At 34.3% G+C, this 13,583-nt stretch overlaps 1 protein-coding gene across 1 annotated transcript; it reads right to left on the minus strand.

Annotated features, from left to right (window-relative positions):
* Positions 1-291: 291 nt before the first annotated feature.
* On the minus strand, positions 292-5,824 carry LOC126980085 (enhancer of mRNA-decapping protein 4-like). Its single transcript, XM_050829700.1, has 7 exons — positions 5,786-5,824; positions 5,191-5,248; positions 4,169-4,334; positions 2,542-2,683; positions 1,844-1,961; positions 1,314-1,534; positions 292-571 (listed from the first exon to the last, which is right to left on the minus strand). Exons 1-7 carry the CDS (start codon positions 5,800-5,802, stop codon positions 370-372), a joined length of 924 nt encoding a protein of 307 aa, XP_050685657.1. The 5' UTR covers positions 5,803-5,824; the 3' UTR covers positions 292-369.
* Between the last annotated feature and the right edge of the window lie 7,759 nt (positions 5,825-13,583).

Here is a 13,583-nt window from a genome sequence, read left to right on the forward strand (position 1 = left end):
TTCATGTGTGCGTTAGTGTATAATTTTCAAACACCGAATGTTGTCTACGTAACCTATCTATACTTTTAAATATCATTGGCTAAAAGCAGAAAAATGTAACGGAAGAAGAATAATGATCTAGCAGAAAGTGACAGAAAAAAAATTATGTACCTACTCTATTATAATCATCGGGCTTCCGATGTCTCGGACATCCATAAATTATCAAAATGTATCGTATAAAAAAGGGAGGGATTTTATGTAACAGGACACGTGTAATGACTAAACTCGTCGTCTTTTAATTAAACAATACAGTAACATGTACCTAATGCTTAAAAACTTCTTTATTTTGTAACAAAATAAACTGATTGAAAGCTTAACAACAACATTGTTTCAACATGAAGTTTTATTTTTTATCTCCAGGAGGTTGGTTGCAGCTGTAATTATAAAATGAATTCTTTTAGAGGCGACATGATTAGGATATGAGTTTAAGAACTTGAATAAATTCTTCTGGACTTCATTAACGACCAGCGGAAGATGAAGCCGAGTGGTAGGGTCCATTTTGTTTAAGTTTATTATAGCTTCTTCAATGTATCTGAAACAACAATGAAATTTTTGGCATTCAACAACTGCGCGTTTCGAAGGCAACTTTTTACCTCGACCAACCATTTTACTGAATCGTTTATCATGTCAAAGACCAGAAACGCATCTCTTATTATCTGGAATACGGATGTCCATGAGTTGGGTTCGCTTTGCATATTCTACCGCATATATCACGGGGAGTGCTCAGAGGAGTTGTTCGGGTTGATACTAGCAGCCAAATTATTCCACTGATGTCCAGTGTCAATATGAAAAATTAGACTCGCATCATGTTAACGTCTGTCATTGCATGACCACGCGTTTTGCGAACTTCTTGGCTCCCACAGCTACTTTTTGGAATCAATTACCGACTGTAGTTTTCCCATACTCTGGGACTTTCAGCATAGAGCATAATCCCACCCTAAAGGCCGGCAACGCATCTCTTGGCACCTGGTTTTGCGGATATCTATGGGCAACTCCTTACCACTTCCCATCAAGTGAGTCTTTTGCCGTTTGCCTCCTCTTATATAATATATAAAAAATCCTAACATGCGGCAGCGTCACAAAACGATATAATTATTTGGATTACCGTACACTTGTCATATTCCTATTTGACAGCAGAATTTGAAGGTAGCTGTTATTGGAAGTACCCACTGTCCTGTACACTGGACAGTTAGTTTTATTACTAAGGATTATGAAAGTTGTATCATGAATTATTATCATTGAATTTAATTAAAATAAATATTGTGTTTAGTTACCTGCACTTCAATAGCGTGTCATGCACCATATCAGTGGTTAGTTGTTGCAGGAGCGAGAGCAGGACAGATTGCTGCAGAAGGCAAGGATAGAAGATGACATCCGGATCAGCTGAGCGACACGCGGTCACCACAACAGACAGGTCTGATAATGACAGAACCTTCTCGAACGACGAGTTCACATCACTATTCTCCAACGGATGCTTACTATCCCCCGTTTTCGACTGTAATAGTGCCGTTTTATTAACTGCCATAATATAAATAATTCACCAATTACCATATTTATCTGTATGTCTGAATTTCTCATTCTATATCATATTAAAGATAAGATCACTGCAGCGGGATTCTCAGCGCGTGAATTAAACTCGCACTTGCTTTGCACTCGTGTTATAAATATGAAGTTTTTGTGAGACTGTGAAGGGTGTTGGAAATTGGCATGATTATTTACGACAAATCGCTTGCGTATGTACAAAAGTGTCCTTTCAGAGGTATAAGGTACTTAAATATTTACGGATTTCGACATGCAAACTCACCAAGCCAGCCTGTCCCTGGCAATCTAGCTTCGTTCGGAATTCTGGCTTTGGTAAGGCTTGTGTGATCAAAACCCCCAGTAATTCCTGTCGCCAGCTTACAAGCTCTTGCTTCAAAACCCTGTAATTATATAATTTAGCGCGGCTTGAGTGAAAATAATATAGATTTCAAAGCGTGAGAGAAAGTAATAAAGAGGGCATTTAAAGAACTATTGACTTAGTTTATAAGGGGGCCCGTACGTATGTTTGCACCACAACAGAACCATCGTGTGTGAATCACACTTGAAATTGTCACGTGTTTAATTGGAGTAACAACAATTGCAACATTGGTAAGTGATCATTTTTCTGCAGATAAATGAGAAGTCACATAACTACATCATTAACGTAGAGAAACGTTATTGAAAGTAGAGCCAACTTGGAATGAATGTATAATGAAATGAAAGCAATCATCCAAGTAAACATACCAAGTAGTGCTTAGGGAGAGAGGGACGATTGATTGTTTTTTGGATTTCCGACAATCCAGTTACGCTACTACTATTTAAGTATATTTTTATAGTATAAAATTATTAATTTCGTGTGTTATTAAACATTGGGCGTAACTCACTAGGCCTAAATGTTTTGAAACTTAAATTTAATCCGGCTGTAGTCTAACCGGGGCTCTCGGTTTTATGTTCCTCCCGAGAATCATAATATTGTCTTACTTCTGACAGGACTCCTGCAGAGCGTCGCAGTTCACTTCAGGCGTGAGTGATTCCAGCAGGTTCTGGTGCCTCTTAATGGTATCCTTTAGCATCCGAGTCGCTCTATTCACCGAGTTGAAGAAGAATGGCGAATCCGACGAAACTGAAATATACGTATGTGATGAAATTATTCAGAAGACTTGAAAAAGAAAACATTGAGGGTTGGAAGGACGTATTACAGACAGAGAAGCTGAAGGTTGGCATGTTTAAGAGAAATAGTTTGATGGGAGTCAATCAGAGGAGGATATCAGGAGAAGCAAGTTGAGTGTTTCTCAATCTTATTATTAGGCTAGTTTTATCTTCAGTCAGTGAATTTACAGAGCTGTAAGTCGTGGTTCTGCAGAGAATCATTAATATAGTTGTTTGGGCTAAGGTACCTCCAACGAATCTCTTTTTTTAAGGGTTATTTTGATCAACCTAGGTACAAAGTGCAAAAGTGGTGCTACGGTTACGGGGGGCTTAAATGAAACTACCCGTACCGGCCTTTAAATGATGTATATTTAAAAATAATTAAAATACAATTTGAGCAAGGGTCGTAGGGTGTATTGTTGGTTGATCTAGTTTGTCCTTGTAGCTCGGTACTCCCCTGACGTTGAAGACGCCGATGCAGGCCCCTCAGCTGGAAGTTATGACTCGACGTGTCGCAGGTGATTCCCGATACTCGGTGTCCGGGTAACTAATCACCGGAACTTGGTGGAATGATATCTTTTAACGTTCCAAAATCTTATCCTGGAACCCCTATCGGGGTGACGATAATCCTTGAAACTTATTTTTATATTATGTTAAGTTGTCAACCGGTGATTAAAAAAATTATATAACTAGGTATTTTACGGCAAACGTGATAAGTCACTGCACATAATATATTGACGTGTTGCTATTACCGAGCGCAGCCGTGGTATCGCGATAGCCGGGCGACGGGTGACGCGAGCGAGCCATGCATTTTTTATGAACAGCAAAAAACTCGCCTACGCTCGCGCACAAAAGTGTTTACGTTTTATTATTTATTAGTTTTATTATTTTATGTTATTAGTTTATTTTTATTTCATTATTTTATGTAAAATAACGTATGTAATGGTAAATACAACGTTACAGTGGGTGGAAAAGTTCAAAATTATATACTGAATGTGTAGTAGTCGCTCTCTAGAAATTGCCTATTTAAGATAGCATCATCAACATTCAATTCATATAGACATTAATGACGTTATTATTATGGTAATGGTAACAGTGGTAAGTATTAACATAGAGTAGAGATTGATACTAACGTATTAAGTAATAATCTATCTTATTAACCCGTCTTGACAGAACGAATTAATGTCGTTTTTAGATTGGAATTCATCGATTGGAAATCAATGTGACGAATAAACATTTTCTGTACTCCGTTGGTATATCGTTTTTGAAAATAAGAATACCTTATTGGAATGCAGATTCTCGATCGATTGATAGGTGAGACAAATATAAATACAAAATAATGATAACGACGGAATACCTATTGATATCGATGATTAGCAAGGGGCTCAGAAAAATGACATATTTAATACTTTATTGTTTTGTCTACAGTGATGTTGAGAAACCTTAACAGTCTACTTACGTTTGTTGAAGGCGTTCTGCAATGTAGTGTTGACGTGTGTCACGAGGCGCTGTTGACAGATGTCAAGTATGGGCTGGTACGAGCGCGGGAAAACTGTAGTGAATGTGTCCTCTATGACGGACCGCAGTGACTCTGATGTTATTCTTGTGAAATTTTGTAATAGTTCCTAAACACATACTTTTTCAAAATATTAATATAAAATAAAAGTATGCATGCGGGCAATGTCTCGCAAAATTACGAAATATTACTGAGCTAAGCTAAGCTAAGCGAGCGTAGCGGCTCAGACTAATTCAATACTCTCAAAATAAATTGCTACGTTTATAGAACTTTTCACTACAAAAATAATCAAAATACAACCAGGGGGGTATATATATAAGAGGACGAGAGCGTTGTCGATAGAAATATTATAAGAAGGCAAAGTCATTTTTTAGAACAGCCGTTCAATTATGTGTTTTGTGAAATTACTGAACAAATGAGACTTGACAACTTATGTCTGAGGGTGACGAGCGCAGTTGTAATGCCGCTCAGAATTTCTGGGTTTTTCAATAATCCTGCATTGTAATGGGCGGGGCGTATGAATTACCATCAGCTGAACGTCCTGCTCGTCTCGTCCCTTATTTTCATAAAAAAAGTCGAAATGCGTGTGGCGTGTAAAGTACAACGTTTAATCGAACTTAGTTTTTCCCGGATGTAATTAGTACCACCAAATGCCCAGGGAAATACATCAAACATAATTAGCATAAGGCGCCTACCCGCACCCAACTCGGTCCACCCAATACTGGCTGGGTGTTAGGTATTGCAGATGTGAACTATGACATTTTGCTTAATTATATAACTCCGGTTGCTCTTAATCGTCATGACAACGTCAACCGCAATTTTGCGGAAAAAACCTTCAGTTTCCGCCGGGCTACGGACGAAAGCCAATAAACACACCATAGAGAACTTGATGGACTCGAAATCGTCCAGATCCTCGCTCTTCCATACGTCCAAGTAATCCTGAGTGCTTATAAAGTAACACTTACGTCACTCCGCAGGAACTCGGTCAGTATTTCGTTTTTCCTTTCTGTATCCATCGCAGTACTGTATAACAAAATATATTTTAATATTTTTCTCGAATCCGAGTAGGAGTTCTAAAATTAGAACTTGTTAACTTAATTATTTTAGTACCACCTGCTAAAAATGACATATTCTGTGACTAATAATATTGACTTAAAATTGGTCATTCGATCACTGATTCAATGCCTCTAAAAACAATGACATAATATTGTACTGAACAAGTACTGAATTTCATTCAGAGTCTAGAGAGATAATTTTGTACTTGAAACACTAAAATAACAAAAATGTTGACAAGCGAAAAAATTATGATTTCTGAATGATGAGTGTTGACAGTAATTTAACTTGTTATTATTACTATTATAATATTATTTTGAATAAATACGTTATTTCTTATTTTCTCGCAGTTGGTACAAAATGTAGAATATGTTCCTCGGGAAGGAAGTTATTTATATTAATTTTATAACTAATATTTTTTGGATTTCAATTTGAAAAGAATCGCAGCGCATTTTTTTGGTGTATTTGGTATGTATTGTACGTTGCACCAGGTAGATAGCTACTCACCTAACTGTTTCACGCATATATATCTGGAAGGCTTCCCGGGTTTCCGCAAGTTGCACTGAAATAACAAATCAATTTTTAAATGAGAATAGAAGAAAATACAATTCGTGACTCACGTAACGGCAAGTGAATATCGCCGACCATGTCTTCTTGGAGTATTTAGGTATATATGTAACAATGTGTATTTATAAATTGGATGTTTCTTTTTCTAATGGAATAAGAGGACAAACGAGCGTACGGGTCACCTGATTTAAAGTGATCACCGCCCGCTGCCCACATTCTCATGCAACACCAGAGGAATCACAGGCGTTACGGCCTTTTAGAAACGTGTACGCTTTTTTTAAAGGTAAGTACCCGCCGTATCGTCCTGAAAACAGTGCACAACGAAGGTCATTCCATAGCTTGGTGGTACGTGGAAACTCGAGCAATTCTTCTTTGCACGCGTTCAAATGAGCTTATACTGGGGTGCGCCAGACCAAGATTTATTTATTTATTAAATACACCAAAACAGCATACCAATAAAATAATATAGATCAAAATAATTAATTTTTAGATGACAGAAATAATTCATATGTGGACGTGTATCGCCGGGCCAACTTGAAGTATCACCGTGGTCTATTTATGACGCCCAGCTTCTTCGAAGCCAATAATTTAGCTTAAGATTTCGAGACCCAGCTATCCGATAGGTATTAGGCGAGGCTTTAAGGGAAATGTCGAAGAGCGGTGAGCGGTGTGTACAAAGATGTTATATCGATCCTGCTACACTAGCTACCGTAAGAGATTTGATTTTTCTCTACATAGGTACTAAGTAGGTAAATCACAAGAGCATAGTGGGTAGATTATTTCAATTGGAGCTGTATTTACTCATAGTCGATATTCGCAAGCAAACAGTTTTGTATTCTTGCTTTAAAAATAAGAAAGTAATATCTATAATATATAAGTATAAGCTTTCATAATATTGGATGCGACTATTGTAAAGAATTTATACCAGAAATGGTTTTTATTATGATAATACAAATAGTGTGATGAAAATTTTACCTACACGAACGACAAAATTAAAAACTTAAGAATGCAATTTACTTCCAATTCGATATTCTTCCTATAATAAAATTAAAATTGGTAGACGTCACAACCTTGATAATTTTAAATATATATAGTTATAATCTGCATCTTCCTACTTCCATCCAGTCTTTTTGTAGGATATCCTTCTAAAACGCCACTATGGATTTGTTTACGCCTTTACTCATTAGATTAAGTAGTAGTAGTAGTAGTAGACGAAAGTACCTATTATTAATAGAGGACATGCTTATGAACAAGATAAACCACAGTGCTTGAGGAGTTCTATGTATGAAAACTCCAGATCTTACCGTATATGTTTTCCAATTTATTGACGATAGAGGTGATAGTGGACGCCCGCGCGTGTTCATAACGCACGTCGCTGCTGTTACTTTGATCACTTCCCTCGTATCCATCAGCTTCGGGACCAAAATCCACAACGTCAGATTCACTTAGATCTCCCAAAGATTTCGATTTTCTTAAATTCATTTTACCGATGAAACACATTCTAGAAATCTTTCCGATTAGAAAGTGATTTGCAACGTTACTTGAATGCAATTTTTATGAATACCCTCAAACATAATATTTATTACTTTATCTTATTAAAATAGAGCATTGGCAACGAGGGCTTGAGCTAATGCTCAACCCAAAACATATTAATAATTTAAAAATAAATTAAGAGTACGCGAGTTTGCATAAGAATTTTATTAAATTAAATCTTTTCTGTTATTTTAGACAAATCTAACCTTTAACATTTCAATAACCTATATATTGGACTATAACTATATTGGTCATAACTATGGATAGATAAGATCTTGTCATTAACCGGTGACAGCAATGTATCCGTAACTAGAGATACGTTATTGGAATCGGCCGTTAAACAATATAGATAGTTACCAAGAAACGGGAACGGAAAAAAGGAATCGACTCCGAAAAATGAAAAGTAATGGGCAAACTATGTAAATTTTTATGGGATAATGGCAAACATCATCAAACTAAAGGTAAATCATGTTAATCGGATCATAATATCAGCGTAAGCGGTGTACAAACATAAAAAATACTTGAATTAAGACCCTCTTCCTTTGAAGTCGGTTAATGATAATATAAAGAAGCTTTTTAAAAAGCGTTTTACTAAGCTGAAAAAAGAAATTTAGTGATTGGGCTACCCTCTATTTACATAAGAAGATGAAAATTATACCTATGGTTTAATATTTAAAAAAATTCCATGCCCATAGTCAAAAAGTATCACTAGGATATTATCTATATATATATAAAAATGAATTGCTGTTCGTTAGTCTCGCTAAAACTCGAGAACGGCTGGACCGATTTGAAAATGCTGCTAATTTTTTTTTAATATATAGAAAGAAATCTTTATTATAAATCCTTCATACATTACTTAGTTCACTTAATTCTACTTAATATTATTATACTATAATAACAATACAAGTAATGGAACATACACGACATTTTTCTGGACAAATACATCAAAATAATTTTCAAATATTCACAATGCTTTTGTAAATAATCGCACCACTAATCCCGTAGGATAAGTAGTGTTTCTAATAGTTAGTCAAAATATTTTATATTATTTTAGTTGTCACTAGCATTAAACTAGGCGGGGCCTGTATTTTAATACTAGTTACTTCCAGATACATTGTTTTATACAGATAACTTTAATACATAAAAGCGTATATAAGAATTTAACTTATGGAAAAAAAAAATTTTTTAACAGTTCTACGAGAAAATAAATAACATTTGTCTATCATACATATTACTGGTTAGTACTTGAGCGGTCAGTAATAACATTGAGGGTATACTTAAAAACATTTGGGTTGACTACAAAGACTGTTGACTTGGGCTTATTTTGAACTTTTAAAGTAATAATGTATAATAAAGTATTAAAGATAATTTTAAAGATACAATATATAAGGGTACATGTATACATATAGATAAATAGAGATAATTTATTGTAGATGTGAAATATAAGCTTATTATTATGCATACTATAATTTTATAAGATAATAGTATAAAATAAACAATGAAATTTAATTTTTTTTTTTCTGTATGTTGTGCGTATATCGGTAAGGTAAGTAAGGCTGAATAATTAATAATTTAACGTATAGCTATAAACAAATTTTCAATTTCATCATACTTTTTATTTTTTAACCAAACAGTCAACTTTTTTTTACAGTTAAATTTGTTTTCAGAGTTTATATATTAATAATATTGTTTAATTTATTATAGAGGATGGGACCAATATAGCATTGAAATTGACGTATAAAAAAAGTTTTAAAAGTGTTTGTAGGACAGACTTTATCTTTTCGTCGTTTTGTTACTGCTTCTGGAACAAATATAAGTTTTGAGTGCTGTGCCATTATAGTGTCCCTAATAAACAATTGTCTTACAGACAAGACATCGCATTTAGTGTTCACAAGTAGGATACCGAAAGGGTTTGCAAATAATTAATATTTTTAATAGAGCACGTTGGGCCCGTTCAAGCTTCAAAAGACATGATTTTCGAGCGCCACCCCAAGATTTAATACAATAAGTTAATAAGGATTGTGCTAATGCAAAGTAAACATTTCTCAAAAGAGTGAAATCAGCAATCTGACGTAAGGTTTTAAATACGAAAATAAGTTTTCTAGTCCTTTCTGACAGTAGATCAATTTGCGGTTTCCATGATAGAGTCTCATCGATTAGAACTCCTAGGTATTTAATTATTTTCGTTTTATTAAGGTAAACACAAGAGCATCCTTTATTTTGAGGCAAGACTTTCTTACAATTATGAACTTGTACGGAAAAATTTTCGTCTGAGTAAATTTGTCTTGTAGTAATGCCAAAGGTTATATATTTTGTTTTAAGAATGTTAAGGGTTAACAAATTCTGTTGAAGCCATTGAAAAGTTTTTCGAAGTCCTATTTCAACCTTGGTTTTGACATCTGCCCAAGAATCGGCATGAAAAATTAAGGCCGTATCATCGGCATGCATAAATGTTTTGCAGTTAATTGGATTAAGATGACAAAGGTCGTTCACATAAATCAAAAACAAAGCAGGACCGAGCACACTGCCCTGAGGTACACCGTGAGTTACTGGATGAAAAGAGCTTACATAATCACCTATTTTTACACTTTGCTTTCTGTTTGTAAGGTAATCCTTAAAAAGTGAATGAACCTTTCCTCTTATTCCAATTGCCTCCATTTTGTCTAAAAGAAGTGGTATAGAAACGGTGTCAAAGGCTTTCGCAGACATAAGTCTTTTACTCATAATTTTTTCAAATAATTTGGAAATAGTCGCTAAAATTGAAATAGGGCTTTAGCTATTGGCACATGATTTTTCTCCTGATTTATATATGGGTAGAATTATGGAGAGTTTGAAAACCTGTGGAAAAGTACTCGTTTCAATACACAAATTAAAGATGTGCGTTAAAAGTGGAACAAGGATGTGTCTGCTCAATTTTATTATTTTTGATGATATATTGTCCCATCCAACAGCTGAGTCATTTTTAAGGTTCGTTATTAAGTTTTCTATTTCTTTTTCTGTTGTTTTCAACATCACCATAGAGTTTGATGGCGTCATTGGTTTTTTATTAGAACAATTTAAATCTACGGGACATTGAACGTGAGGAATTTTGTCTGATAGATCCTTGCCAATAAAAGCAAAATACTAGCTAGCTAATTCTTTTTTGTTAGTTGTGTTTGTGAATTTTCTTATAGTGTCCATGTGTTTTTAGGATTTTTAGCGTGTTTTTTTAATTCAATTTGTTCATATGTTCTTTTTAATCTTTTTAATAAATCGTTACAGTGGTTTTTGTATCGCTTGTAAGTAATACTGAGAATTTGATTGTCAGGTTCTTTTTTAGACTTTGTATGTCACGGTTTATGTTTTATGTTTATTTTGTCACGGGTTTTGATACAACGTATGAGACCAGGAGTACTCCAAGGCTTGATACAGTGATACTTCTTGGGAATTAATGTTGTGGTTGTATATTTTGAGATTGTTTTAGTTAAAGTATCAACTATTTCTTTAGAACACCAATTAGGATCATTTGAGTTGATGATAGGCTTAAAGTCTATTTTCTCAATTTCTTTAGCGATCAAATCATATCTTATTTTGTTTTTAATATCTTGGTATTTTGCGTATTTTTAGAATTTAAACTAATCTTAATAATGACCGCTGAGTGGTCTGTAATCGATGGTGTTATAACAAGGGTCGTGGATGGTAATTTCGCTTTTATTATAGCGTAGTCTAAACAATTTTTACCTCTGGTAGGATAGTTGTGACCAGCCATGAGCCCGTGACTTGCCAATAAGTTTAGATAATCAGCAGAATTACAATCAATGTCATTTCTTACATCAATGTTTATATCTCCCAATATAGCAATAGTTTTGTGCGTTTTATAAGTATCAAGTAAATTGTCAAGTGAATTCACATAATTGCTTGTGTTTTTAAAAGAAGGAGAACGGTAGAGGCCAATAACTACTGTATCTGTATTGACCTCAATTAATATGCAAGTTGCATCACTTAGTATGTGTTCTTTTACTACATAATTTAAGCCTTGCTTAACATAAACAACGATCCCATCGTTTTGATTGGAATTGTTCTAAGTATAGTAGGTATTATATCCTACCATAGAGGGAAAATAAATTGTTTTAGAATTCCAGGACTCTGTTAATATGTAAATATCAAAGTTCACATCAATTCTTGTTAGTAATACTAGTAATTCCGAAAAATTACGAGAGATACTTCTTATGTTCTGTGTAAGGATTTTAAGGTTTGAGGTATCATTCGGGGATATTAGCAATTCTTTACATGTTTCAGGACGACATTCATATGCGTCCCCGGCAGATATTTGATCCAGGTCATAAGCTAGAGTTATATTATTTGCGACATTGAATTTTATATTTGATTAAACATGACTTTTGAAATCCTATCGGAAAGGGATTGAAATTATATATTATGTCCCTAAGTGTATTGTTACCCAGTTTCTGCTCTATGTTTATATTACTTGGTGTTTTTACGAACAGTTTTTTACCTTGAGAGAAATACAATAAATATGAGTATATGCACAACTTATACAGAAATAATGGAAAATTATTTGTATTCAACAAAATCGAATCTAGTCACTTTTTGCTTCTGAGACTGATTAACTGAAATTCGTTTTTGATTTCCATGTGTTGCGATTGATCGGTTTTCCTCAAAAATATTTTACCGTTACTTACCCAACAGTACTTAAATTCTTCTGTCTTGGCTAAGTCACGCGCTATATAGAATAGTCTTCGTGCTTTGTAAGTAAGTGCCTCAGATATATAGATAGGTTTTTTATCACCGTCTAGTCCTATAACAGAAGTATTCAAGCGAGAGTTGGGGTGTTGTTTATTATACAATTTTACACCTTTGATGACATTATTTCTATATATATATTTAATTCAGTCACAATGGTATTGTTACCTCCTTTGCCACGTATTACGTATATATCTTTTAGTTCTCGTTTCTCTATATCAACATTTAGAGCCTTACAGGTTTTGACTACGATACTGGACAGCTCATCCTTATTTTCATAGTTTTTCATAGAAGGCATATTTCTTATTTCGATAGACGATGATTTCAGTGTACGGTTTAATTCTTCTACTTTTTGTTCAAGAATTTAGATTTGTGAAATATGCTCTTTGCGTTCACTTTCTAATAATTCCATTTTCTTCCTCATAGCTTCATACTGACAATTCAAGAATTCTAATGCTTTTTCAATTTCTTTGTTAGATTCTTTTATTTGAGTATTTTGATGTTTGATTTCGGCTACGTCTTTTACCAGTTTATTAAGTAGAGAATTTTCGTTATTCTTCCATTCCGCCAGTATATTCTTGATATCCTCCGTCGTGCATGACTTATCAGGGGATCCCCTGCGTCACTTGCTGCTGCGCTGTGTCGCTGTTTCATGAGTTTTTGTTTGTGCTATGTCAGAGTCTGACAAAGTATGCTGTACATTTCGATTTACAGGAGATCTGATTAATAATAAATTAAATAAAAACAACAAATTTAAGAGAATTTATTGACGCACAGCAGGGTGCATATTTTACGAAGTAATTTTTGATGTTATGATATTCATAAAAAATCATTATTTTATTTATTATATACAGAACAACGTTTGTCGGGTCAGCTAGTTATTAATAAATAAACAACGATTTCTTCTTTCAGCATTATATATTGATATATAGGTGTTGTGGTGTAATGCGCATTATTATTATTTTAATCTTTTGATAGCGGGAAAATATCACGACATGTACTTACCTCACGGTAATGAAACTGCACACCGTACTGACGCAACAGGACGAGGGCGTGAAAGGGGAACGGGAGGGGGCTTCACCTTCCAGCGAGGTCAAGAGATATTGTCGTCGTGTAGTAGATATCAAAGTGAAACATTTATCACAAAAATGGGCAAATAAAAAAATAATATGGGACAATCAAAAGAAATTATATGTGTAATTATACAATTACAATCTTGAAGCATTTCTGTCAACCCATGACAACTGCTGGTCGTTACTGATACCATACAGGTATTCTCATCTGTGTTATTATTAAACACGAAAAAAAATTTAAAACACTTTCGGCCTTACAAATAAACTTGGTATAAAGTTATAACTGATGATAAACAAAGAAAATGCAAAATGTTTACAATATCGTTGACAACACTGTCAATACAATGATAATTCTGAAGTTTTCCTAATGACAAGCTGACATGCAAATAAAC

Source organism: Leptidea sinapis, chromosome 4 (assembly GCF_905404315.1).
Source record: "Leptidea sinapis chromosome 4, ilLepSina1.1, whole genome shotgun sequence".
NCBI classification, from domain to species: domain Eukaryota; kingdom Metazoa; phylum Arthropoda; class Insecta; order Lepidoptera; family Pieridae; genus Leptidea; species Leptidea sinapis.

Bases quoted from the DNA above. Each gene is read 5' to 3' on its own strand.
- LOC126980085 (XM_050829700.1), bottom strand. The intron at 2,684-4,168 runs GTAAGTAGACTG...CGTATATTTCAG, and splicing joins GCAGAACGCCTTCAACAAAC to TTTCGTCGGATTCGCCATTC. The intron at 572-1,313 runs GTAACTAAACAC...TTGTTGTTTCAG, and splicing joins GACACGCTATTGAAGTGCAG to ATACATTGAAGAAGCTATAA.